General features: G+C 43.0%; 1 protein-coding gene across 1 annotated transcript in view; it reads right to left on the reverse strand.

Moving 5' to 3' along the window:
• Positions 1-575: 575 nt before the first annotated feature.
• Positions 576-25014, reverse strand: part of LOC137346122 (butyrophilin subfamily 3 member A1-like) — an 83826-nt gene continuing 59387 nt past the window's right edge. The window contains exons 7-10 of the mRNA XM_068009434.1: positions 21874-21906; positions 16537-16563; positions 12961-12987; positions 576-3371 (exon numbers count right to left, since the gene is read on the reverse strand). Of these exons, the coding sequence (XP_067865535.1) occupies positions 2803-3371; positions 12961-12987; positions 16537-16563; positions 21874-21906 (656 nt within the window). The 3' untranslated portion in view covers positions 576-2802. The remainder of the gene's footprint in view (positions 3372-12960; positions 12988-16536; positions 16564-21873; positions 21907-25014) is intronic.

A 25014-nucleotide genomic window follows, 5' to 3' on the forward strand; every position in this document is an offset into this window, starting at 1 on the left:
CCACTGTGTGTTAAAGCTCAGGAATTTGCTCCTAAACCTCTCCGCCTCCTGAACACGCTTTCCTCCTTTAAGATGCTCCTTAAAATCAACATCTTTGACCAAGCTTTTGCTCGCCTGCCGCTAATATCTCCTGATGTGGCTCAGTGTCATACTTTACAATATAATACTGCTGTGAAATGTTTTGGGAGGTTTTATTACTTTAAAGGTTCTTTATAAATGCAAGTTGTTGTTTTGCGTCTCTCAATGTACATGTACAACACACAGCGGGTTAAAGGGAATGATTCACTCCTGCCTGTTACTGTACAGCCTGTGTGTGTCTCAGTGTCAGCACCAAAACATGTACAGTACAAGTTCATCCTATATCTGTGTCTCTCTCTGTTTCTGTGTCTGTGTGTGTGTGTCTCTCTGTATCTGTGTTTCTTTCTGTGTGTCTCTCTCTCTGTTTCTGTGTCTGTGTGTGTGTGTCTCTCTGTATCTGTGTTTCTTTCTGTGTGTCTCTCTCTCTGTTTCTGTGTCTGTGCCACCATGTCATGAGTTCTTTTATGTTGTAAATGAGATGCCTGGAGTCCAGCTGGTTGAAGATCTGAAATATATTTATTAAAGCTAATTGTTATATGCAGTCCAGAGCTAACTATTTACAGAACATGCCTCTAGGTTTTTACAGATGCAGTGACTCTGGCTCTGAATCACGTGACTGTATCCCAGTACATGGCTCATTAGCATAGTAAGATCTTAAAGCAATCATACAACATCCCCCTTCTTTGCAAAGATAAGTCTCATTTATGAAAAATGAAAACACATAACATAGTGTAGAATGTGGGAGACCAGCCAGGAGTGTGTTGGAATAGTCATGTCCAGAGGTAACGAAGGCATGAATGAGGGTTTCAGTAGCAGATGAGGTGAGACAGGGGTGAAGTCGGGCGATGTTACAGAGATGGAAATAGGCGGTCTTAGTGATGGAGGGAATATGAGGTCAGAAGCTGATCTCGGGGTCAAATGTGACACCAAGGTTGTGAACAGACTGGTTCAGTCTCAGACTGTTGCCATGGAGAGGGATGGAGTCGTTAGCTGGGTAACAGAGTTTGGAGCAGGGACTTCCCAGTATTTAATTGGAGGAAATTTCTTCTCATCCAGTACTGGATGTCGGATAAGCAGTCTGATAATTTAACAACAGTAGAGGAGTCGAGAGAAGTGGTGGTGAGGTAGAGCTGAGTGTCATCAGCACATGTGAAAACTAACGCCGTGCTTTCGGATGATGTCACCGAGGGGCAGCATGTAGATGAGAAATAGGAGGGGGACAAGGATAGATCCTTGGGGAACACCAGAGGTAACAGTGTGGGAGCAGGAAGAGAAGACATTGCAAGTGATTCTGTGGCTACGATTAGATGGATAAGAATGGAACCAGGTGGGAGCAGTCAGACCCAGCTGGATGACAGTGGAGAGGTGTTGTAGGAGGATGGTGTGAACAGCAAACCACCACAATACGCGAGACCCTCGCCGGGGAATACTGAAGAGCCCACTGGATCAATCGAGGCACCGGAATCTCATCTTCAGGAGACCAATGGCCTACTCGATGGTCACTCGGGTTGACCCATGGTAGCTGTTGTACCTCTCCTCTGCATCCGTGCATGGGTTCCTCACAGGCGTCAGTAGCTAAGTCCTCAGACTCCTGCACCATATACTTGAAAGGGAGGATGTATTCGCTGTTTCAGCAGGCTTAAAAGTGGATAAATCCCCAAGCCCAGATGAGATGTATCCCAGGCTGTTATGTGAGGCAAGCGATGAGATAGCAGGGGCTCTGACACAAATTTTCAAATCCTCTCTGGCCATAGGAGAAGTGCCAGAGGACTGGAGGACAGGGAATGTGGTACCATTATTCAAAAAGGGTAGCAAGGATAAACCTGGTAATTACAGGCCGGTGAGTCTAACATCAGTGGTTGGGAAACTATTTATTTAGAGATACAGCACTGAAACAGGCCCTTTGTCCCACAGAGTCTGTGCCAACCAACAACCACCCATTTATCAATCCTACATTAATCCCATATTCCTACCACATCCCCACCATTCTCCTACCACCTACCTGCACGACAGGCAATTTACAGTGGCCAATTTACCTATCAACCTGCAAGTCTTTGGCTGTGGGAGGAAATCAGAGCACCCAGCAGAAACCCACGCAGTCACAGGGAGAACTTGCAAACTCCACACAGGCAGTTCCCAGAATCGAACCAGGGTCACTGGAGCTGTGAGGCTGCTGTGCTAACCACTGTGCTGCCTGAGTGAAGAATACAAAATTATGAGGGGCATTGATAGATTAAAGAAACTTTTTTCCCTTAGTGGAGTGGTCAATAACCAGGGAGCACAGATTTAAGGTAAGGGGCAGGAGGTTTAGAGGGGATTTGAGGAAAAACATTTTCACCCAGAGGGTGGTTGGAATCTGGAATGCACTGCCTGAAGAGGTGGTGGAGGCAGGACCCATCACAACATTTAAAAAGTATTTAGATGAGCAATTGAAACACCACAGCATACAAGGTTACAGGCCAAGTGCTGGAAAATGGGATTAAAATAGGTAGGTGCTTGATGGCCGGCAGAGTCACGAAGGGCCGAAGGGCCTGTTTCTGTGCTGTATTACTTTATGACTCGATGACACTGTCAGGATCTCACACTCTCTGGGTGAGTCAATGGTTGGAGTATCGGGCTGGTGAACTGTGATTTTCCAATAAGCTTCCTGCTGCCTGTGAGGGGTGGCTGGAGGTGCCGAGTCTGGGAATATTGTTCCTGGTTTAAGAAGCTGTTTTATTTGGATCAAGGGATAAAACCCTCATCCTCCTGGATTGTTACTGTCCGGGGACAGATTTTCAGAGGTTCAGTGTTTTTACCCCCATCAGTGGTACCTGGGCTGAAGAAAGGATAGAGTTTCTCAGTGAATGTCCCAGTGAAAGTGTAGATATGGGACTTGTTATCTGAGTTATAAAAGGACACCTTCCCTCCCTCATAATCCAGGCAGACTCGAATCTTTCTCGGGTTCACTCTCAGCTCTAAGTGTTTCCGTGGTTTCTCACAAGCCCGGTATTTATTCCCCTCTCTCAGTCTCACTCTCCAGAATCCGTTACCTGGAAACAGGTCGATCTCATCCTTCCTGTTGATGCTCTCCTTGGCCACACCCACACTCCACCTCGTCTTGTTCCCCACCTCCACCTCCCAGGAATGTTTCCCTGATGTGAATCCCTCTGATCCCAGGACAAAGACATAATAATTAAATCTCTCCGGATTGTCAGGGAGTTTCTGCCGTTTCCCGGTGTTTCTCACAGTTTTCAGGTCCTCAGACAGGAGAAGGTAAGGATGGGCTGTATTAGGATCCAAGGTGACTGGAGCTGGGAACAGATGGACATGGATAAAATGTTAGTCACACTCACTGTAACTTTCACAGTGATTGGAAACATCAGCAATGAACCACAATTAGAAATTCATCCTTCAGGGAAGAGTTTAATCAGCGCACAGGGGAAACGGGAAACCACTGCCCGGGGGAAGGTTTTACCAGGCGGTCACACCCTGCAGTGAGGCTGAGGAAACCCCGTTACAGAGGAAGAGACAAACAGAGTGGGAAGGAGGGAGACAGGAGCCCAGGACTGCACTGAATCAGGGATCTGCAATATAAACACTGTCAGAAACAGAGAGAGAGACGGAGACGATCCGAGATTTGAAATAAAAAGAATTGGATTTAAAAGAACTCGATCTGTCAGAATGGAAAGAGCTTGTGGAGGTGCGCATGTGCGGAGTGATGTCAGCAACAGGGAGCGAGAGGGGGAGGCGGAGCGAGAGAGGGCGCGAGACAGGGAGGCGGGGCGAGAGAGGGCGCGAGACAGGGAGGCGGGGCGAGAGAGGGCGCGAGACAGGGAGGCGGAGCGAGAGAGGGCGCGAGAAAGAATGGAAAGAGCTTGTGGAGGTGCGCATGTGCGGAGTGATGTCAGCAACAGGGAGGCGGAGCGAGAGAGGGCGCCCGCACGCCCGAGACAGGCAGTGGGAGAGAGGGCGTGAGCGCCACAGGCAGAGGGAGCGCATGCGCGACTGCAGGAGAGAGCGAGCACAGACAACACACAGAGGGAGAGTTTGCACGTGACAGGCAGAGTGAGAGAGGGTGTCAGCAACAGGTAGAAGGAGAGGGGGAGAGCCATTTGGAGGCTGAGAATGGACATGTGAGGGAGAGAGAGAGAGAATCCCAGGACTGCACTGAATTAGGGGTTTGTAATATAAACTCTGTCCAAAAGAGAGAGGGGGAGAGAGAGTGCAAGAGAGTGAGAGACAGAGACAGCAACAGGCAGAGAGAGGACACGTGATAGGTAGAGTGGGAACGCTGCATTGAGAGATAACAGGCGCACCACAGGCAGAGACAGGGTGTGTGACAGGCAGAGAGAAAGGGTGGGCACCGTGACAAACAGAGATAAAGGGCACGCCACAGGCAGAGAGAGATTGCGTGTGACAGGCAGAGATAAAAGGTGTTCGCCATGACAAGCCGAGACCCATTGGGAGGCTGAGAAGGGACACGTGAGAGAGGGAGACAGGACCCCAGGACTGCACTGAATCAGGGGTCTGTAAATATAAACTCTGTCAGAAATAGAGAGAGGATACAGGGAGGAGGTGAGAAGAAGGGGACATCTCCCCATGAGAGAGCAGTCACTGTGGATAAAATGACATTATTACAGTATCTGGGCAAATACAGACTGAGTATTTTAAAATAAGAGAAATAGCAGAGGAATATCAGTTAAACTGCAGTCAGAGAATAATATAAAAACATGTTCATTTCCATAAAACTACATAAGAAAAATACCTCAATATAGCTTTTCTCAAGCTGAATATCTTATTTTTAACTGAACATAAAGAGCTTGTAATAAAATTCTGCAGATGCTGGAAATCTGAAATAAAAACAGAAAATGCTGGAAACCCTCAGCAGCTCTGACCTGAGTGTTTCCAGTAATTTCTGGAGGGTTTTCTCCATCACAGTGTCTTGTGATCGAGAACAAAAAGGGCCGAGGAAGGAATCTGAACCTTTAAAATATCACAATTCAGATGTGGTCGACCAGACATTTAAGTGAAGTATAACATGGACAGAAATTCATTGCAGACGAAAGGAAGTTTGTGTCGACTTTCACACAAGGTCAATCCAGTTTTGATCACAACTGAACATTAATATTTTTATATCTAAACATATTGTTATCCTCCCTAGTGACTTGCAGTAATACCAACCCCACCATCTCATAAATCAGCAAACAAACTCTGAAAAATCAAGAGAGTTGGTCTAAAAATCATGAGTTTCTTTATTTTTCTCAAACATGAAGATTTGGTTTATAAACCTCATTAGTGTTTAATTAATCTCTAACACGTCAGAGTTATTTACAAACTATATTACTGTCCTGTTTGAGTGTAACAACTGTGAGCAGTTCTGGGCACCTCGCCTGAGGAAGGATGTACTAGCATTGGAGAGAGTGCAATGTAGGTTCACCAGAACGAAACCTGGACTCCAAGGATTACATTACAAGGAGAGATTGGACAAACTAGGGTTGTATTCCCTGGAATTTAGAAGGTTAAGGGGTGATTTGATCAAAGTTTTTTAGGGGAACAGGAAGGAAAGATTGGGAGAAACTATTTCCACTTTTGGGGAGTCTAAGACAAGGGGGAAAAAAATCAAAAAATTATAGCCAGACCTTTCAGGAGTGAAATGAGGGAACACTTCTTCACATGAAGTCTGGTAAAAGTTTGGAACTCTCTTCAGCAAATGGCTATTGATGATAGGTCAACGTTAATTTTAATAGTTGATACATTTTTGCTAACCAAAAGTATTGAGGGATATAGGGTAAACGTGAGTCTATAGATCAACAATGATCTCATTGAATGGTGGAACAGGCTCGAGGGGCTGAATGGCCCACCCTGTTAGTATGTTCCCAACAAGGCCGAATGTCAGGGACCAACGACCTGAATCCCAAGGACAACTGAAGAACATCCGACCTGAGATTGGATCAAGGTATTTTTCAGGCATCCAGAGTGGCTGCCTAGGATGACATTTGACCTCTTGCATAGACTAATGAGGGGCCTCCCTCCAGTGGGCTCTAGGGAAGGTGTCTTTTAGAAGGCCCAGCAGTTTCCTCCCCCCCCTTCCTAGAGTCATTTATGGCACAAGACGGAGGTAATTCAGCCCATCAAGTCCATGCTATCTCTCCACGGATCGATCCGGTCAGCCCCACTCGATCCCCATAGACCTGCAAGTTTATTTCCTTCAGTGTCCAGTGGGGAATCTCCCTCTTTTATCTTTGGTTTCTCTTTCTCCCTCCCTCCCCTCTCCAATCCCGGGTTTCTGAGTGGTGCCTGGTCACTTGGTACCAGGATTTCCCTGGCTCCAAGCCAGGTCTCTGAGTCCCTGCTCCTCCTCCTGCTCAGGGCCTCTTACCTGCTCCCTGCAGCCAGTCAAGTGTCCCGAATCCGCCAACAGATCTTTTTTCTATAGTACAAACACAAACTTTGGGACCACACGCTACATCACCCCATAACCCACGTAGAGACGTCAACACATAGCACACTGCTTCAGGATCCAGACTTAGTAAAAGCAGCATGATTTCAGCAGACCCCACTTCTGGTTTCCTCTCCAGTCGAGGCTTCAGCTCCATTCTGCACATGGGCTCTTCTCAATTCAGTTCTACACGTGTGTGAAATTCCACTCTTGGAGGAATTTGCACATATGGAGTACAACTTATCAGGTGCACCTACTCAGTCCCGAACGAGGCAGGCCTTCACTGTCCCATACCCGGTGGGGGGAGGGTTGTCGGGCGGGGTGGGTGGTGTTGGTGCCTGCACCGTCCCAAACTGGGCAGGCCTGGACTAGGTGGGCCTGCTCAGTCCTGAACTGGGTGAGCCTGCTCAATCCGGAACCGGGTGGGCCTGCTCAGTCCTGAACCGGGTGGACCTGCTCAGTCCTGAACCGGGTGGGCCTGTGCAGAAGGACCATTACAAATCCTAAGTTTTCAGAGCTCTCTCGCGAGGTCACGAGTGAAGCTGAATTTGAGTGAGAAATCAGATCTCACAATTAACTTATGAGAGTTTTCATGTCTACCCGTTCTTCCCGGTTTCTCACCCTCACAACAGCGGCCCCTCCCCCTGCAGAGAACTCACCTCCAGGTTAAAATCCAGCTCATCATCTCTGCAGGTGAGGTCTAGTGTGAAGGAGAGAGTTTGACCCGGATTTTATCAGCACGCCGGGAATCCTGATATCAGCACCAAATGCGGGTCCCGGGCCCACACGGGCGAATGGCGGGAGTGCGGCTGCAATTTTACCAGTGGCGGCCAATGAAGAGGCCTGTCCCTCCGAACTGCTGGTCCAGTTAGAGGGTCAGCAGCTCTGCAGCCTCCGCAGTGTCACTGACAGAGTGGCTGCTGCTGAGGGAGCAAGAGGAAAGAGAGGGTGCCTCCATCTTGAGGACCCTCATAGGGCTGCAGAAAAAATATTGATGTGCCAGTGCCAGGCAGGCAGACCCTGGTGGTTGGAGAGGTGAACCCTCCAGCAGCTGCAGCAGGGCCACAGGGGCGGATATTGCCTCCGGGGGACCCCTCCTTGGGCCATGGAGACTTGGGAAGGGAAAGGAAGGTCCTTCCCCACCCCCCCCCCACCACTCCCCAGGAAGCTGCCTCGATGCAGCTGACGAACTCCTCATGCAGCGGGGGGACTGTACAGACGCCGGTAAAATCCCAGTGGTGTCGTAAAATGGCCGTCGATAGGTCCATTAATTGGTTTATTTGACTGTCCACCTCCAGTTGGCAGGTGTCCGAGTCACTGCCGTTCCCACCACTGGGAATATCCTCTGGCAGCGGGAACACATCGAGCTTCCCTCCTGACATCTTCCACCACTATTTTACCATCTCTCCCACCTCCCAGCCCATCTCGGGAGGGCTGGTAAAATTCTAGCCTTTATTTCCAGAAGATACTGTACTGGAATGAATTTAGTGCACAGAGGAAAGGAAGGGTGGACATTGGAGTAGATTCAGCTGAGAGGAAGGAAGGGCTTCAATCTGTCAGTGCTGCCTAAATCCCTAGAACAGAAATATATACATTAAAAATCTCACAGCATCTTCGGGTTACTATGTGAATTTTCCATCCTGTGCTATAATTTCACTCCCCCAAACTAGGAAAAAGGTAAAGAATTATTACAGCACTTTGAAGAGAAGTCAGAAGGTCTGTGACACAGCATCTGCTACATTGCATATTTTCAAGGCACTCAATACCGTGTTGTGATAGTTGTTACTGAATGTTCCAATTCACTCCGTTACAAGGAGAGATCATGGCCTGTCCAGAGGAGGTACTTATACCTTCACAGAAAAGCATTATCCCCACTACCTCTCCTCTCAGGCAGATAAAACAGGGCCAAATGTCTCCAGAAGCAGACTGCAGTGTATCTTACCTACAATGTCACTTATGTTTTAAGTGGGTGCTGGGGGTTGGGTTCCCCATCTTGAAAAATATTTGAGAAAGTTGATTTGATTAAAATACTCCAGAGTGTGTCCCATGCAATAAATACATATTTTGGCTTCTTTACAATAATTTAAAATAAATTGTTGAATGTATACATATATTATTCTTATATGAAATGGGTTTTATAGTGAACTGAGACTACATCAATGTATCATTTCTATATCTCCATGGCAATGGCTTAAATTATCAGCCCGTATCCCTCAAGTTCAATAAGCCCTCTTGGTGAATGAGTATTTGGACATGGTGTATACAGTGATTTAACAGGAGCAATGGACAAGTGTCAGAACATAAATTTATTAAAAATAGGAAGTTGTGAAAAAGCAAAAAGAAACAGATTGAAATTGAAGAGATTCAGTCATTAAAATACCAACATATGAACATATGAATTGGAGCAGGAGTAGGCCGTTCGGCCCCTCAAGCCTGCTCTGCCATTTGATAAGATCATGGCTGATCTGATTGTGGTCTCAACTCCACTTTCCTATCTACCCGCTATAACCTTTGACTCCCTCGTCAATCAAGAATCTATCTAACTCAGTTAGTAAGACAGTTTGTCCGAACTGAACTCACACACAGAAGACAGACAGCTGTGGTGTCAGCATTGAAAAAGAGCTGTCAGTCATTTAAACTAAAGGAAATAGCATTTCTGTCTGTTTAATTATTATCTCTCGAAATTCTAAAAAGTCAAGCCAAGACAGAGATCTCTGGTAATTTAAATTGAAGAAAGGGAAGTTAGACTGTGACAATCTTTTATCCCTTAAAAAACTCCATAAAGTCAGATTGATTCCATTGAAAGTGTTTGCAAGTTGTTAATTGTTGAAATTCCCTGGAGAAGGAAAACATCACCTGCTGAAGTTAGACTACGGACTGTTCGACTGTGGAAGAACCTTTTTTCCCCGCATCGAACAACATTCTGCGGGGGACTTCGAACAATATTGGACTGTAAATTTGCAAGGACTCTAACTTTTCTATTTTAAAATGTTCATAGTGTTTAAGAATTTAGTTCTTTTAATTAAAGAGTTAATTGGTTGATTTAAAGACACCTGGTTTGGTTAGCCTCATTCAGGGGTTAATAGATGGTACAATTTGGCTGGGTCTTTCTTTAATTTGCAAAGTTTTAAATGATATGTTAGGTGATCTGTGGAGTGACGGGATTGAATTATCAGTGCGTCTCTCCCACCACAATCAGAATCGTATATTTTGATTGGGGGCTTTGACAGGAGCAGTCGGTTGTAACAAGGTGCAGCAAGTAATTAGGAAGGCGAATGGAATTTTGGCCTTTATTGCTCGGGGGTTCGAGTTTAAAAATAGGAAAGTCTTGTTACAACTGTACAGGGTGTTGGTGAGGTCACACCTGGAGTACTGCGTACAGTTTTGGTCCCTGTATTTAAAGAAGGATATACTAGCATCGGAGGCAGTTCAGAAAAGGTTCAGTAGGCTGATTCCTGGGATGAAGGGGCTGTCTTATCAAGAGCGGCTAAACAGGTTAGGCCTTTATTCACTGGAGTTTAAAAGAATGAGAGGCGATCTTAGAGAAACATATAAAATTTTAAGGGGGCTCGACAGGGTAGATGTTGAGAAGATGTTTCCACTAGTGGGGTATCTCGAACTAGGGGACATAGTTACAGAATAAGGGTGCACACATTTAAAACTGAGATGCGAAGGAATTTCTTCTCTCAGAGGGTGGTGAATCTCTGGAATTCCCTGCCTCAGAGAGTTGTGGAGGCTAGGTCACTAAATGTATTGAAGGAGGAGGTAGATAGATTTTTGAAATCTCGGGGAGTCGAAGGTTCGGCAGAGCAGGCCCGAAAGAGAAGTTGAGGACTGGGACAGATCAGCCATGATCTTATTGAATGGCGGGTCAGATTTAAGGGGCTGAATGGCCTACTCCTGCTCCTATTTCTTATGTTCTTATTTTCCAATCTGTGGAAAAATGTGCAGGGTTATGGGGAGAAGGCGGGGTAATGGCCCCAAGTGAATTGCTCATGTGAAGAACCGGTTCAGACATGATGGGCCAAATGGCCTGTAACACTTCCGTGATTCTGTGATCGGACCTTTCCAGAATCTAGGGAATTTTGGAAAATGACATCTACTATCTCAGCAGCCATTTCTTTTAAGACCCTAGGATGCAGCTGAAGAAGGGTCACTGACCTGAAACATTAACTCTGCTTCTCTCTCCACAGATGCTGCCAGACCTGCTGAGTATTTCCAGCATTTCTTGTTTTTATTACAGATTTCCAGCATCTGCAGGATTTTGCTTTTATATTATTATTATTGCAGGCCATCAGGTCTTGGTTTAGTTCTAATTTAGCCTTTAGTTTTAGTAGTTTTCTCAATACCCTTTCCCTGGTGATTTTAATTGTTTTAAGTTCCTTCCTCCCTTTCACCTCTTGATTTACAAGTATTTCTGGGATGTTATTTGTTTCTTCTTCAGTGAAGACAGACACAAAATATCTGTTCAATGCTTTTGCCATTTCATTATTTCCCATTATTCATTCCCCAGACTCACTCTCTAGAGGACCCATGCTCACTTTTGTTACTCTTTTCCTTTTTAAATACATGTTGAAATTATTTCTATTTTTTTTCATATTTCCAGCCAGCTTTCTCTCATACTCTAATTTATTCATTCTCATTTTTAAGTCATTCTTTGCTGGTTTTTAAATTCTGTCCAATCTTTGACCTACCAGTAATCTTCACAGAATTGTGCACTTTTTCTTTCAATTTGATACTATCCTTAACTTTCTTAGCCACGGACGGTGCATCTTTCTCATAGTCTTTCTTTCTCACTGAAATGTATCTTTGCTGAGTCTTATGAAATATCTCCTTAAATGTCTGCCACTACATCTCTACTGTCCTACCTATTAATCTATTTTCACAGTTCACTTTAGCCAGTTCTGTCTTCATACCCTTGTAATTGCCTTTATTTCAGTTTAAAACACTAATCTTAGACCCACACTTCTCACCCTCAAACTGAATGTGAAATTCAATTATGTTATGATTACTTCTTCCCAGAGGCTCCTTTACTATGAGGTCATTAATTACTCCTTTCTCCTTGCACATTACCAGGTCTGGAATAGCCTGCTCCCTGGTTGGCACTCGAAAGTACTGCACTAAGAAATTGTCCAAAAAAACTCTACGGATTCATCTTCCAGGCTACCTTGGTCAATCTTTTTGTCCAATCTATGTTGAGATTACAATCACCCATGATTATTGAGATACCTTTCTGACAAGCTCCCATTATTTCTTCCTGCATACTCTATCCTACAGTGTAGCTCCTGTTCGGGGACTTATAAATTACTCCCACCAGTGACCTCCTTCCTTTACTATTTCTTATCTCGGCCCAAACTGATTCTACATCTTGATCTTTAGAACTAAGGTCTTCTCTCACTATAGTACTAATGTCATTCTTAATTAACAGAGCTACCCCACCACCTTTTCCTAGTTTCCTGTCCTTCTGAAATACCAAATATCCTTGAATATTTAGGTCCCAGCCATGGTCACCTTGCAACCACATCTCTGAAATGACTATCAGGTCATACATATTTATTTCTATTTGTGCTGACAATTCATGTGATTTGTTATGAATGCTGTGCACATTCAGATACAGAGCCTTTAGTTCTGTCTTTTTATTACTTTTTAGTGAGTTTTATTTTGAAGATGAAAATTCGATGAATATGGCCCTCAGCCTCAGTAAAACGTCAACAACACTCTGCAAACTTACCTGGCTTGTTTGATTTTAAAAAGTTAGTTAAAGCACAGATTAATGAATGATTACAGACCAGAATTTGTTCAATGGCAATTTTCTCTCAATACCAAACACCACATTTTATTCTACCCATTTATTTGTTTCATCACAGACACATCTACAAACATTTATATGGAAAAGAACAGAGAAAGGCAAAGAATGACAATACGCTTCAAAATGTTGGCAAATGCCATTAAATAGTGTTAAAGAAACAGATTTCCTGGGGGGACAAACCCCTGGACCTACCAGAAAATAAATCTTGCACCATCATGTCACTTTCCCTCTTCAAAAGTTTCTAAATCCGCCACAGTAAAAATAATATTTTTACGTACTTCAGGTTTTCCCTCTAAATTAGAAAATTGGGTGTAGAAGCTGCTTCAATCAGAACAAGTTCATGTCCTACTGCTCTCCCACTGTAACTAATTTGTTTCATATGTCATATGGGAGGGCTCAGTGTTTCACGGAAAAACAAACTGAAATGTGAAATCTGATTAAAGACAACAATTAAAAATCCTGAAATTTAAAACAATCTAAAGGAATTTAACTTGTTTTGCTGCACTGAAATAGTGGTCTTTGTCATCGGCCTTTATTGAAGATTATTTTTCAGTTATATTGTTTATTTTTTAAGTTGTCAGTTTTTTTGAAGCTGTTCATAAGCTTTAGAATGTATTCTTTCTTATTGTGTGTGACAATAATAAGATCTTACCTTCACATTCACAAATTCTCTTCCACTCTGAAAACAGAAACAACAAATTAGATTGGAATGACTTCTTGCTGTGCCATCAATGTTCTGTTTCTAAGTCTTTCTCAGTGATTTAATGTGTCAATAATTCCACAGAAAGAGTTTTATTGGCATTTTTAAATGTAATCAATAACTCCTGATGGATCTCCTGTGACATTACTCAATGCACATTTGAAGCTACATTTTTAGTCTGGCCCAGATTATCATCATCAAGGATCAAACACAAGAGCTTTGACTGACGGGAGTGTCTGTCCCAGTGTCCATGATTTTCCATCCATTGAGTTAAATAGGCAGAAAATCGTGGGCAGTTTGTGCCCAAATTTACTCTTTGATCCATCCAGCTGGCAGAGCTCTGGGCACTGAAGGAGAGAATCTGGAACAGACTGCTTTAGAATAACAGGAGAGCTAGACACTGAAAATTACAGCCCTGAAACCTTGTCATGGCAAATAGTTTGCTCACAGAATTCAGCTGACCCGGTTTGAAAGGATTTTCAAGATCAGCCTGAATAGTTATTGCAGCTCAGATTGGATCAGTTACAGGAAACTTACTGACGGGGATTGTCAGGAAATAGTTGGATGAAACAAGGAGCAGTTCTGCTCTATTTTCTAATGTTTCATTGGATATTGTATTGTCGGATCTGTATCAGAGGAGGCTCCCTGATAAATCAGAGACCTGCCTGTATTAAGAAATGCCTGGACTTCACAAACAGAGTCAAAGTAATGTCCACCATCCAGAGAATCAGGAATCTGTGTCATACAGTAAATACCCTCAGGAAATCTGCCTAACCAGTATTGTATTACAGGGTAAATTCACCAATCTCACACTCCCAGTGACAGAAATGCTCGAAGGGCAGATGAGTTGAAGAATTACACTATAATATTGTAGCCTGATCTTGAAGTGGATTTCCTTGCTGGGTGTGAAACAGAAAATTAACCCCTAAATGCTTTAAGGTAAATATGTGAAGACAAGAACCATTGATGAAGGGAAATCACTGGGGAAGAACCTATCTGAAGATGCCAGGTCACTTTTCCTCTGGACACAAAATGCTGGTAGCTCTCAGGGATTTTGTTAAGTTTTCCTTCACTCTCAGTGGTAGGTTTATTCGGTTTTACTGCCGCAGTTAAAGCCACAGCCTGGTCTGCTGTGCTTTCCATCAGGGCCCCTTTTTCTGCATTGGTCTGGTACCCTGACTAAACCTATGGGTTTTCCCTGTAACTTCCAGCTCAAAGGTGACCTGCCTTGTTACAATGGAAGTGCAGAGATTTCCGGGAATCACTCCTGCTCTCAGCACCTCCCTTTTTGGCCGTGGAGGGTCCCCTGTATTTCTAGCTCTCCCTTCTCGCTCATGGCTGTTCATCCTCCTATCAACCTCCCACCTCTGTCCTTTTCAGGTTTTTGGAGGTGTCTGGGGCAGGGTTTCCTTTGGGGAAAGGGTTTGTGAATAAGTGTATAATCATCATCCAGGATTGCTGCCTGCCTGGCTCTTGGAACCTTTTGTTCCTCCATGTGTTATTTTATGGAAAGGGGAAGCGATTTTTTGAACTCCTCACGGAGCATCACCTGTCTGAGGTTTTCATCGGTGGACTCTATCTTAAGTATCCGTATGCATTGGTCAAAAGCGAGTTGCTTAACCCTTTCAAACTCAAGTTTGTCTGGCTGCTTTCGGAGAGTTTGGAATTTTTGGCAGTATGCCTGCAGTACTAGCTCGTATGCACTCAGGATAGCATTTTTAGTCATCTCGTAATCTGCTGAACTCTCATCAGGCAACAATGAATAAACCTCATGAGATTTTCCTGTTAGGTTGCTTTGCAATAACAGTGTCCAGTTCTCAGCCAGCCACTTCAACTGTTTTGCAAGCTTTCCAAAGGAGATGAAATATACTTCGACATCCCCCTCGTTGAATTTTGGTATCAGCTGGGAGAACTTTAAGAGCTCAGCACCCAGTCCTGAGTTAGCGGTAACTCCCACACTAGTGGTGCCTTCATCGGGTACATTGGGTCTTCCCCTATTCAGTTCAAGCTGCCTTAACTCCCTTTTCTCCTTCTGGTAAACTCTTTCTTTTTCCCTTTCCTGGAATTTTCTTTCTTTCTGTCTTTCCTGAAATTCTAATTCTAGTCTTCTCTGTTCTAGCTGTATCTTGGATCATGTTACTTTGTCTGTTTCAGCTTCTATGTCTGTCTCCGTTTCTTTAGTGTCAATTTTAAAATGGTTGGCCACAAGTTTTAAGATTTCAGGCTTTCTAGTTTTTGGACGGATAGTAATCTCTAACTGCCCAGCTACATTCCTCAGCTCTTCAACAGATAGGGCTTTTAATCTGGCCCAAGTTACTTCACTCTATTCTAGGAAGGTACTGGCCTTGAATGTGGACATTTTTGTATTCCAGCACTGAAAACCACAAGAAAACCTGAATTGAAAATTTTAAATTATTTGCTAGGGATCAATTTGGTTTCCAGCTTCCAATTTTCCAATTGTCTTTGGGTTTAATCCTCGACGCAAGTCCCCAAATTTCTGTTGTGGTCAAGTAAGGAGGGGGTCAAAGTGCTTCTGTCTTTTCCCTCTCTTTGTTTGACCACAACAAGTTTCATTCTTTATTAAAGTGGATGCACTGGCCAGTTCAGTAGGTTTTTGGTACTTATTTGTTAGGATCATAACAAGAACCAATCGGACAGGTTTTCTTGAATTACCAAAGAAAACTTTATTGGACCTAAACCAAACTATTAAAATAACAAACAACACGCTAACTTTCACTCTCACAAGCACACTGGAGGTTTAGACACATACAAATAGGTTACAGAGTGGGGAAAGGTAGATTGGTTGAGTTTATGTCCACAGAAATATAAAGGAATACACAGTCTTGGAAGTTTGGTGTTCAGCTGGTTTCTAGCTGAATTCAGTGGCCCTGAGACTTTTAGTTTGAAGAGGTAGATGACTGGTTTGATGATTCTCTTGGAGATAGTGATGCTGATGATTTCTTTTAACAGAGTTTTTCTCTGTTCTCTCTGGCTTGGAACCAGAGTGTGCAAAGGTGGTCAGTCAACAAGCAGGATTTAAAAGCTTTCAAACTGGAATGGAGAGAGAGAGACCGAGAGAGGGATCCCCACTTAGGGTCTGCTCATGTCAGAGTCTAGTTACGTGTCTTCTGTTGCAGAGAAAAACACCAGCTTAAAGCCACAGATGGGGATGGACTTATCACATGACAGTCACTCAGTGATTCAAACATAGCAGTGAGCAGTATTTCCCTGCTTGCTGAAAAGAACAGATAGTTCCTTTAAACTTCCTGGGTCTTGGTTCTTGCTGGGAAATGCAGAGACATTTCATCTCCCTGCTCACAGTCCTTTGCAATGTAGGTTACAGTGCAGCAAAACATGTGATTATCTTAATCTGTCAGCATTTATCTCTTTATAAAACGTCTTTTTAAATGTCTTCGCAAAAAAATACAAAAACAGATCTCCAGTCAGTCCCAAAGAAAATCATCATTCAGCAAAACATACCAGCGTAACAATGTATAATAATTGTTTATGTAAAAGAGAATACCATACCTGACTCAACAAGAGGTTTCCACTGGTCTATAAAATAAAAAAGAATTTAGTAAAAACATTCTATTCTCCTGATTATCAAACATTAAAATATCACCATATTCCCCACATTTAAAATAGCTTGAACACTGAGCCCTCTTTTTCCAACAATTTAAAACCAATCACCATTCAAATTATTTCTGAGCAATTATAAAAGGTGTTTAACCAGTGGTTATAAAGGTGCTGGGAAGGTCACAGGAAAATAATAAGGAGCTTTCTAAAGGCAAAGATTTGTCATCATCGTCATCAACAATGACATCAACAACATCTTATATTTATATAGCATCTTTGATGCAATAAAATATTCCAAGGTGCTTTACTGGTGGATTATAAAACAAAGTATGACACCGAGCCATATAAGGAGATATTAGGACAGATGACCAAAAGCTTGGTCAAAAATGTAGGGTTTAAGGAATGTCTTAAAGGAGGAAAGTGAGGTGGTGAGGCGAAGAGGTGTAGAGAGGGAATTCCAGAGCTTAGGACCGAGGCAACTAAGGTGCGGCTACCAATGGTGAGAGATTAAAAATGAGGGATGCTCAAGAGGCCAGAATTAAAGGAGCGTAGATATTTCGGAGGGTTGTGGGGCTGGAGGAGATTACAGAGATTGGGAGGGCCAAGGACATGCAGGGATTTGAAAACAAAGATGAGAATTTTAAAATCAAGACATTGCTTGACTGGGAGTCAATGCAGGTCAGTGAACACGGGGGTGATAGGGGAACTGGAGTTGGTGTGAGTTAAGACATGGGCAGCAGAGTTTTAGATGATCTTAAGGTTACAGAGAGTAGAATGCGGGAGATCAGCCAGGAGTGCATTGGAATAGTCAAGTCTAGAGTTAACAAAGGCATGAGCTGAGACAGGGGTGAAGTCAGGCGATGTTACGGAAGGAGAAATAGTCGGTTTTAGTGATGGTGTGAATGAGGTCAGAAGCTCATCTTGGGGTCAAATGTGACACCAAGGTTGTGAACAAACTGGCTTAATCTCAGACTTTTGCCAGGGAGAGGAATGGAGTCTATGGCTAGGAACAGAGTTTGGAGCGGGAACCAAAAACAATGGTTTCAGTCTTCCCAGTATTTAATTGGAGGAAATTTCTGCCCATCCAGTACGGGATGTTGGAGAAGCAGTCTGATAATTTAACGACAGTGGAGGAGTCGAGAGAAGTGGTGGTGAGGTAGAGCTGAGTGTCGTCAGCACATGTGAAAACTAACGCCGTACTTTCTGATGATGTCACCGAGGGACAGCAGGTAGATGAGAAATAGGACACTCCAATCTCCCTATTTTTCTCCTCTTTTTCCTCTCCCATCCTGAACATGTTGGGTTTTGCTGGCTTATACTTTCTGGGCAGCCAGTATAGAAATTGAATCAGAACACTTGTGTGATGTTTTCCCCACCCTCGCCCAAGCAGCAGGAATAAATAATCAATTCACCGCAGACATTGGATTGAATCTACCACCATCTGGTATGAAAAGAGAAACAAATATTTGCCTTTATATAGCATCTTTCACAACCTCAAGATGCTCCAAAGTGCTTTACAGCCAATTTGTGCACAGCAAGCTCCCACAAACAGCAATCTATAATGACCAGGTAATATGCTTTAGTGATGTTGGTTTAGGAATAAATATTGACCAGAACTCCCCTGCTCCTCTCTGAAATAGTGCCATGGGATCTTTTACATCCACCTGAGAGGGTGGACAGGACCTCGGTTAAATGTGCCAAAGGAAAGAAAGCACCTCAGACAGTGCAGCACACCCTCAGAACTGAATGGGTCAGCGTCAAACCAGATGGTGCCTTTACCTGCTTAACCATCAAAGGAATTTCAGGATTAATTGTCACCATATTGACATTTCAATTTGGAGTTGATAAGAATGGCTGGTGTGAGAATTGGAAACACTCGTGCATCATGTGATGCGTTTCGGGGTTTCCGAGTGGAGACATGTTTTAGGGTAGCTCCGGTTTCCTCCCACATGCCAAAGACCTGCGGGTTGATAGGTAAATTGGCCATTGTAAAAAAATTGCCCCTAGTGTAGGTGGGTGGGTGGTAGGAGAATTGAGGGAAGGTGGGGATGTGAGAGGGAAAAATGGGATTAATGTAGGATTAGTATAAATAGGTGGTTGATAGTCGGCGCGGACTCAGTGGGCCGAAGGGCCTGTTTCAGTGCTGTATCTCTCTATGACTCTAAATGTGGAAAGGACTTTCCTCAGTGCAATTCGTAACACACTTAACCTTAGAATATTCCCAAATTCAAGACTTCTGACTTCCAGCTGACTGAGAAACATCCACCCAAGCTTTATATTTATCTTTTATTCGTTCATGGGATGCAGGCATTGCCGACCAGGACAGCATTTATTGCCCATCTCTAATTGCCCTTGAGAAGGTGGTGGTGAGCTGCCTTCTTGAACTGCTGCAGTCCATGTGGGGTAGGTACATCCACAGTGCTGTTAGGAAGGGAGTTCCAAGATTTTGCCCCAGCACAGTGAAGGAACAGCAATATAGTTCCAAGTCAGGATGGTGTGTGGCTTGGAGGGTTACTTGTAGGTGGTGGTGTTCCCATGCATCTGCTGCCCTTCTAGGTAGTAAAGTTCACTGGCTTGGAAGGCGCTGTTGAAGGAGCCTTGGTGCATTGCTGCACTGCATCTTGTGGATGGTACACACTGCTACCACTTTGTGTCAGTGGTGGAGGGAGTGAATGTTGTGGATGGGCTGCCAATCAAGCGGGCTGCTTTGTCCTGGATGGTGTCGAGCTTCTTGAGTGTTGTTGGAACTGCACCCATCCAGGCAAATGGAGAGTATTCCATCACACTCCTGACTTGTTCCTTGTAGATGTTGGACAGGCATTGGGGAGTCAGGAGGTGAGTTACTCGCCGCAGGATTCCTAGCCTCTGACCTGCTCATGTAGCCACGGTATTCATCTTGCTACTCCAGCTCAGTTTCTGGTCAAACTATCCCAAACTATTTATGAAACTTGCAAGTAATAAATTTTAGAAAAGTTGATTATTTAAGTGTTTGTAATATTTATGTGCAGGAAGTGAATAGTGAGTGGTAATTACATCAATCTGTGCATCATTTCTGAATATGAAATTTACAGAAAAGTTTTGAAAGCTGATTTAAATAAAGATGGAAAGGGTCTGTTACCACCCACATTGTTCCACAAGTTGCTTTAATATTTAATATTTCTCACACTTGCATAAAGAACTCTGACACAGTCACTACATTTATTTTGTAGCTTTGATACCATTAGTAGATTATCTCTCAGTATTTTGACATGATGTTCCTTCACCACAATCACAGTGACAATGGTTGTTAATTTTAGCCACTGTGTGTATGAATGGTTGCATTGAGATGTCTGTTTCAGTCATCCCCAAAACCTATTTATACAGTGGGCTGCATTTTACCAGTTCACCACCAGTCTCGGCGTCGAGCTTCAAAGCTGGTGGGCACACTCACGGGATTTGCTCCATGGAGCCCCCGTGACATTAAATGCGTAGGCACTGGTGCCATTTTTAAAGGACTTCAAACCCTTCCATTGAAGATTCAAGCTCTTCTCCCACCCTCCCATGACTAAACAATTTATTACATGCCCTCTGCCCCCCACAAAAATTTACGTTTAGATCCTGAGCCTCCCCCCCAAAGTTTATAAACCATGAACTTTATCCCTTCTCACCACCCCCTAGACCAATTAAAATCATTTAACCCCTCTCCCTCCCTGAAAACTGACCTGCTCCCCCCTCCCAACCAGTGTTCCTCCTCGGATCTCCGAATGGAGATCGAAGACGCGGGAGTCCTGGTAACCAACCTCAATATTGGAGTGGGACAGCCAATGGCATTAATTCATTAATTATCATACATTAACATGTTGAAATTGTGGCCCTGTTGCGACGGGGGTGCCGCCATGAACCCTCGCCATCACCAGTAATATGGGGTGGGGCCATCCCAGCTTCGAGGCCCGTGGCGGGCCACTTCTGGAGTCATTTCTCGGGCCCCCCCCCCCCCGCCACGAAGCCTGACGTCGGGGGGCCGGTCCTGCAATCTGTATTCTCCAGTGATGCTTCATTTCCACCGATATTGATGTGGTCAAGCAGGACTAGCTCTAAACAAATCTGACAGGGCTCCACAGCATGAGGGAGAAGGTGTCTATAGATTAGACATATTTAGTTTATATCAAGAGTAATCTTGGCTCATGCTAACATGAGTCAAAAATTTATGAATCAATCCCCATTCCAGGACTTGAGCAGATAATCTAGGCTGACACTTCAGTGCAGTACTGAGGGAGCACTGCATTTATAGAATGAACAGCTTTTAGATGAGATGTTATGTTGAGACCCGATCAACCTGTTGAAGTGAACATAACAAATCCCATGGCACTATTCAAATAACTGCAGAGGAGTTCTCTTGGTTTCCTGACCAATATTTACTTCTCTCTCAATCAACATCATTAAAAACAGATTAACTAGTCATTTGTCTCATTGCTTTTGTGGGACCTTGGTGTGCATAAATTAGCTGTCACAACTACATACATGAGAAGTGTTTCAGGATGTACAAGATGCTACATAAATGGAAGGAGTTTCTCTACTTTTTAAAATCACTAAACATCAGAAAAATAATTTGAGGCAGCTACAACGCACAGCTGTAAGGAAGTTTTAATTAAAAGACATATAATAATTAAATTCTATTGTGGCTTGTCATAAGATCTGTCTAATTGTTGCAGTCAGTTATTCTTAACATTTGAACTCAAGGATCTGGGTGTGATCTCTGGCTAGATTAATTGGATACAAGTTTCCTCTCTCTGCAAGGTGTCAAGGTCCAATAGGAAATGACTTTGGCCCAATCTCAATCTAGTTTCTCATGGGTATGTTTGTGCAACATAATGTGTCCACACATTGGCACAAATTATATTACCAATGTAAGTCAGAGTGGTCAAAATAAATTAACAGTGTGGGAAACACAAATATAACATTGTTAAACTGAGTGCTTTTTGAGGTTACACTGAAGGACTGACAATTTTCTGATTGTCTGTCTACTATTGCTCAGGGCCCTGTGGCATCACAAGGTCTTGGAAAATTCTGCCCAATGTATTTAAATCAAATATCGAAGATTATTCCAAAATATCCTCATCCAGTGAATTGTGCACCAAGAATATGTCGGGATTAGTTTATTGGCCTTTACTTTAAAGTATAGTAATGTCATCAATGTGTATAATTAATGATCTGAACAGATAAAAATGTAAATGTAATTCATTAAACTTGCAATTACTCTAAAGGCAACATTCATTATAGTTTGTGAATATTACAATGTTGATTTCTTACCAAATTCTATGATAGATTTCCAAAGTTCCAGTTCTGGAAAGATACAACAAAAAGCTTGTGATGAATATTAGAAACTATAACTTTATTAATCAAAAGCAAAATACTGCAGATGATGTAAATCTGAAATAAAAACAGAAAATGCTGGAAATACTCAGCAGGTCAGGCAGCATCTGTGGAGAGAGAAACAGAGTTAACGTTTCAGGTTGGGACCTCTCAGCAGAACTGGGAAAAGTTCAAGATGTAACAGGTTTTAAGTAAGTACAGAGGCAGAGAAATGGGGAGGGGAGGAAAGAACAAAAGGAAATGTCTGTGATAGGACGGAAGGCAGGGAAAGTTAAATGACAAAATAGATGATGATACAAGGTGAAAAGGGAGTGGTAATGAGATAAGAAACAAAAGATGTGTCTAGAGGAGGTGTAAATGGCAATAGCAGAATCACCACCAACAGCTGCATGATGTAAAAATGGGGGCAGTGGTTATGATCTGGAATTGTTGAACTCAATGTTGAGCCTGGAAGGCAGGAAAGTGCCTAATGGAAAGATGAGGTGCTGTTCCCTGAGCTTCTGTTGAGCTAAATTGGAGCAGGCCAAGGACAGAGAGAACAGATGGGAGTGGGACAGAGAGTTAAAATGACAAGTGACTGGAAGCTCAGGGTTATGCGTAGAGTGAATGGAGGTATTTCATAAAACAATCAGCCAGTCTACGTTTGGTCTCCACAATGTGGAGGAGATTGCATAGTGTTTAATGAATACTGTATACGAAATTGAAATTTACTTACTTCTTTCAATTTTAATATACTGTATTTACTGCTCACAATGTGATCCCCTCTACACTGGGGAGACCAAATACAGACTGGGTGATTAAACAGAGAAACATAGAAAATAGGAGCAGGAGTAGGCCATTCGGCCATTCAGCCCTGCTCCGCCATTCAAAAAAGATCATGGCTGATCGTCTAATTCAGTACCCTATTCCCACTTTCTCCCCATATCCCTTGATCCCTTTGGCATTAAGAAATATATTTATCTCCTTCTTGAATATATTTAATGACTTGGCCTCCACTGCCTTCTACAGTAGAGAATTCCTCAGGTTCACACCCTCTGAGTGAAGAAATTTCTCCTCATCTCGGTTCTAAATGGAACACACCATATCCTGAGATTGTGACCCCTGGTTCTGGACTCCCCAGCCATCGGGAACATCCTCCCTGCATCTAGCCTGTCTAGTCCTGTTAGAATGTTATAGATTTCTATGAGATCCCCTCTCATTCTTCTAAACTCGAGTGAATGTAGGCCTAGTCGACCCAATCTCTCCTCATACGTCAATCCTGCCATCCCAGGAATCAGCCTAGTAAATCTTCTTTGCATTCCTCCATGGGAAGAATATCCTTCCTCAGATGAGACTAAAACTGCACACAATGCTCCAGATGTGGACTCACCAAGGCCCTGTATAACTGCAGTAAGACATCCTTGCTCCTGTACTCAAATCCTCTTGCAATGAAGGCCAACATACCATTCACCTTTCTAACTGCTTGCTGCACCTGAATGCTTGCTTTCAGTGACTGGTGTATAAGGCCACCCAGGTCTCATTGCACTTCCCCCTTTCCCAATCTATCACCATTCAGATAATAATCTTTACTTGGTGAAGCATTTCTGTTTCGTCTGAAAGCTTGACCCTGTGCTTTGGGCTGCTTGTCATTTTAATTCTCCGCTCCACTCCCATTCTGACCTCCCTGTCCTCGGACTCCTACATTGTTCTTTTGAAGCTCGAGGAACAGCACCTCATCTTTCCATTAGATACTTAACAGCCTTCCGGACTTAACATTGAGTTCAACAATTTCTGGTCATAATCCATGTTTTCATTATGCAGCTGTTGGCAATGATTCTGCTATTCCCATTTACACCTCCTCTGGACACATCTTTTGTTTCTTTACTTGTCTCATTACCACTCCCTTTTCACCTTGCACCATCGTCTCTTTTGTCATTTCATCTCTCCTGTTCTCCACCCTATCACAGACCCTCTTGTCCTCTCTTCCCCTCCCCACTTTCCCTGCCTCTGTGCTTGTTTAAAACCTGTTACATCTCTAAATTTTTCCAGTTCTGCTGAAAGGTCACAGGCCTGAAATGTTAACTGCACTTTTCTCTACACAGATACTGCTGAACCCACTGAGTATCTCCAATATTCTGCTTCCTTATTTCATGAATCAGATGTTTTCTCTGAAAAAATTTAAATAGATATGATGATTTTTCAGTTAAAATCACTTTCTCCAGTACACCATAGATCCACTTCTATCATCTTTAGGTGTTTAAATAATAGACTGTGCTACAATTCACTGTGCTATACTGCATAATTAGTTTATTTCTAACAAGGATTAATTTTAGGTGGAATAACAAATTAAACAACAGAACATTTTCTGCAAACAATTACTTGAAGAGATTTGGAAATGAAGGATATTGTTAAAAAGGGGAGAAAAAGCACACCCAAGACATAATGGTCAAATTATTTTAAAAATCTACAAAGAAACATAAGCTCTCATGGAGCCTAAAATATTAGGGAAAGAAAATGGAGGGTTTATGCCGTTCATTGGAGATAATGATCAAGAAAATAAAATTATGGCAGCAGGAAACAAAATGTAATGAGAACTGGGAATCACAAGACAGTCAGATGAGGATAACAGATGAGAATTAGCAGAATATAGATAGTCAAAGAATTTCTTTAGCTCTCTTTTGGAGAAATGATAGAAGTAAATGTTGAACATCAATCCGGTCCTTTAAAGAACATGTGGGATAGAAATTATGGAGTATCAGGAAATGGCAGGTGTTGTACATGAATTGTCCATATCAATCCTTACAGGTAAAGACTGTGGACAAATCCATATCCAAAGGGTCAAATGCAGTCAGAGAACATCGATCAGATATGGTAGATCTTGCAATCAATGAGGAAATAAGCAGCAAAATAGATGAGCCACTAGTTAATATTTTTGGGAGCTTCATAAATATTAAGGATTAATGAAGTAACAGCAATAATAATAGTAACAATTAGGAAGGGTACATTCCGCTCTCCCTGTTCTTTACACTATTCAGAAACTATACAGAGGGTACTTTACATAATAACATTGCTGATACCAAGCTATGGGTACAGTGCAAG

The sequence above is a fragment of the Heterodontus francisci genome, chromosome 29 (assembly GCF_036365525.1).
Source record: "Heterodontus francisci isolate sHetFra1 chromosome 29, sHetFra1.hap1, whole genome shotgun sequence".
Taxonomy (NCBI): Eukaryota; Metazoa; Chordata; class Chondrichthyes; order Heterodontiformes; family Heterodontidae; genus Heterodontus; species Heterodontus francisci.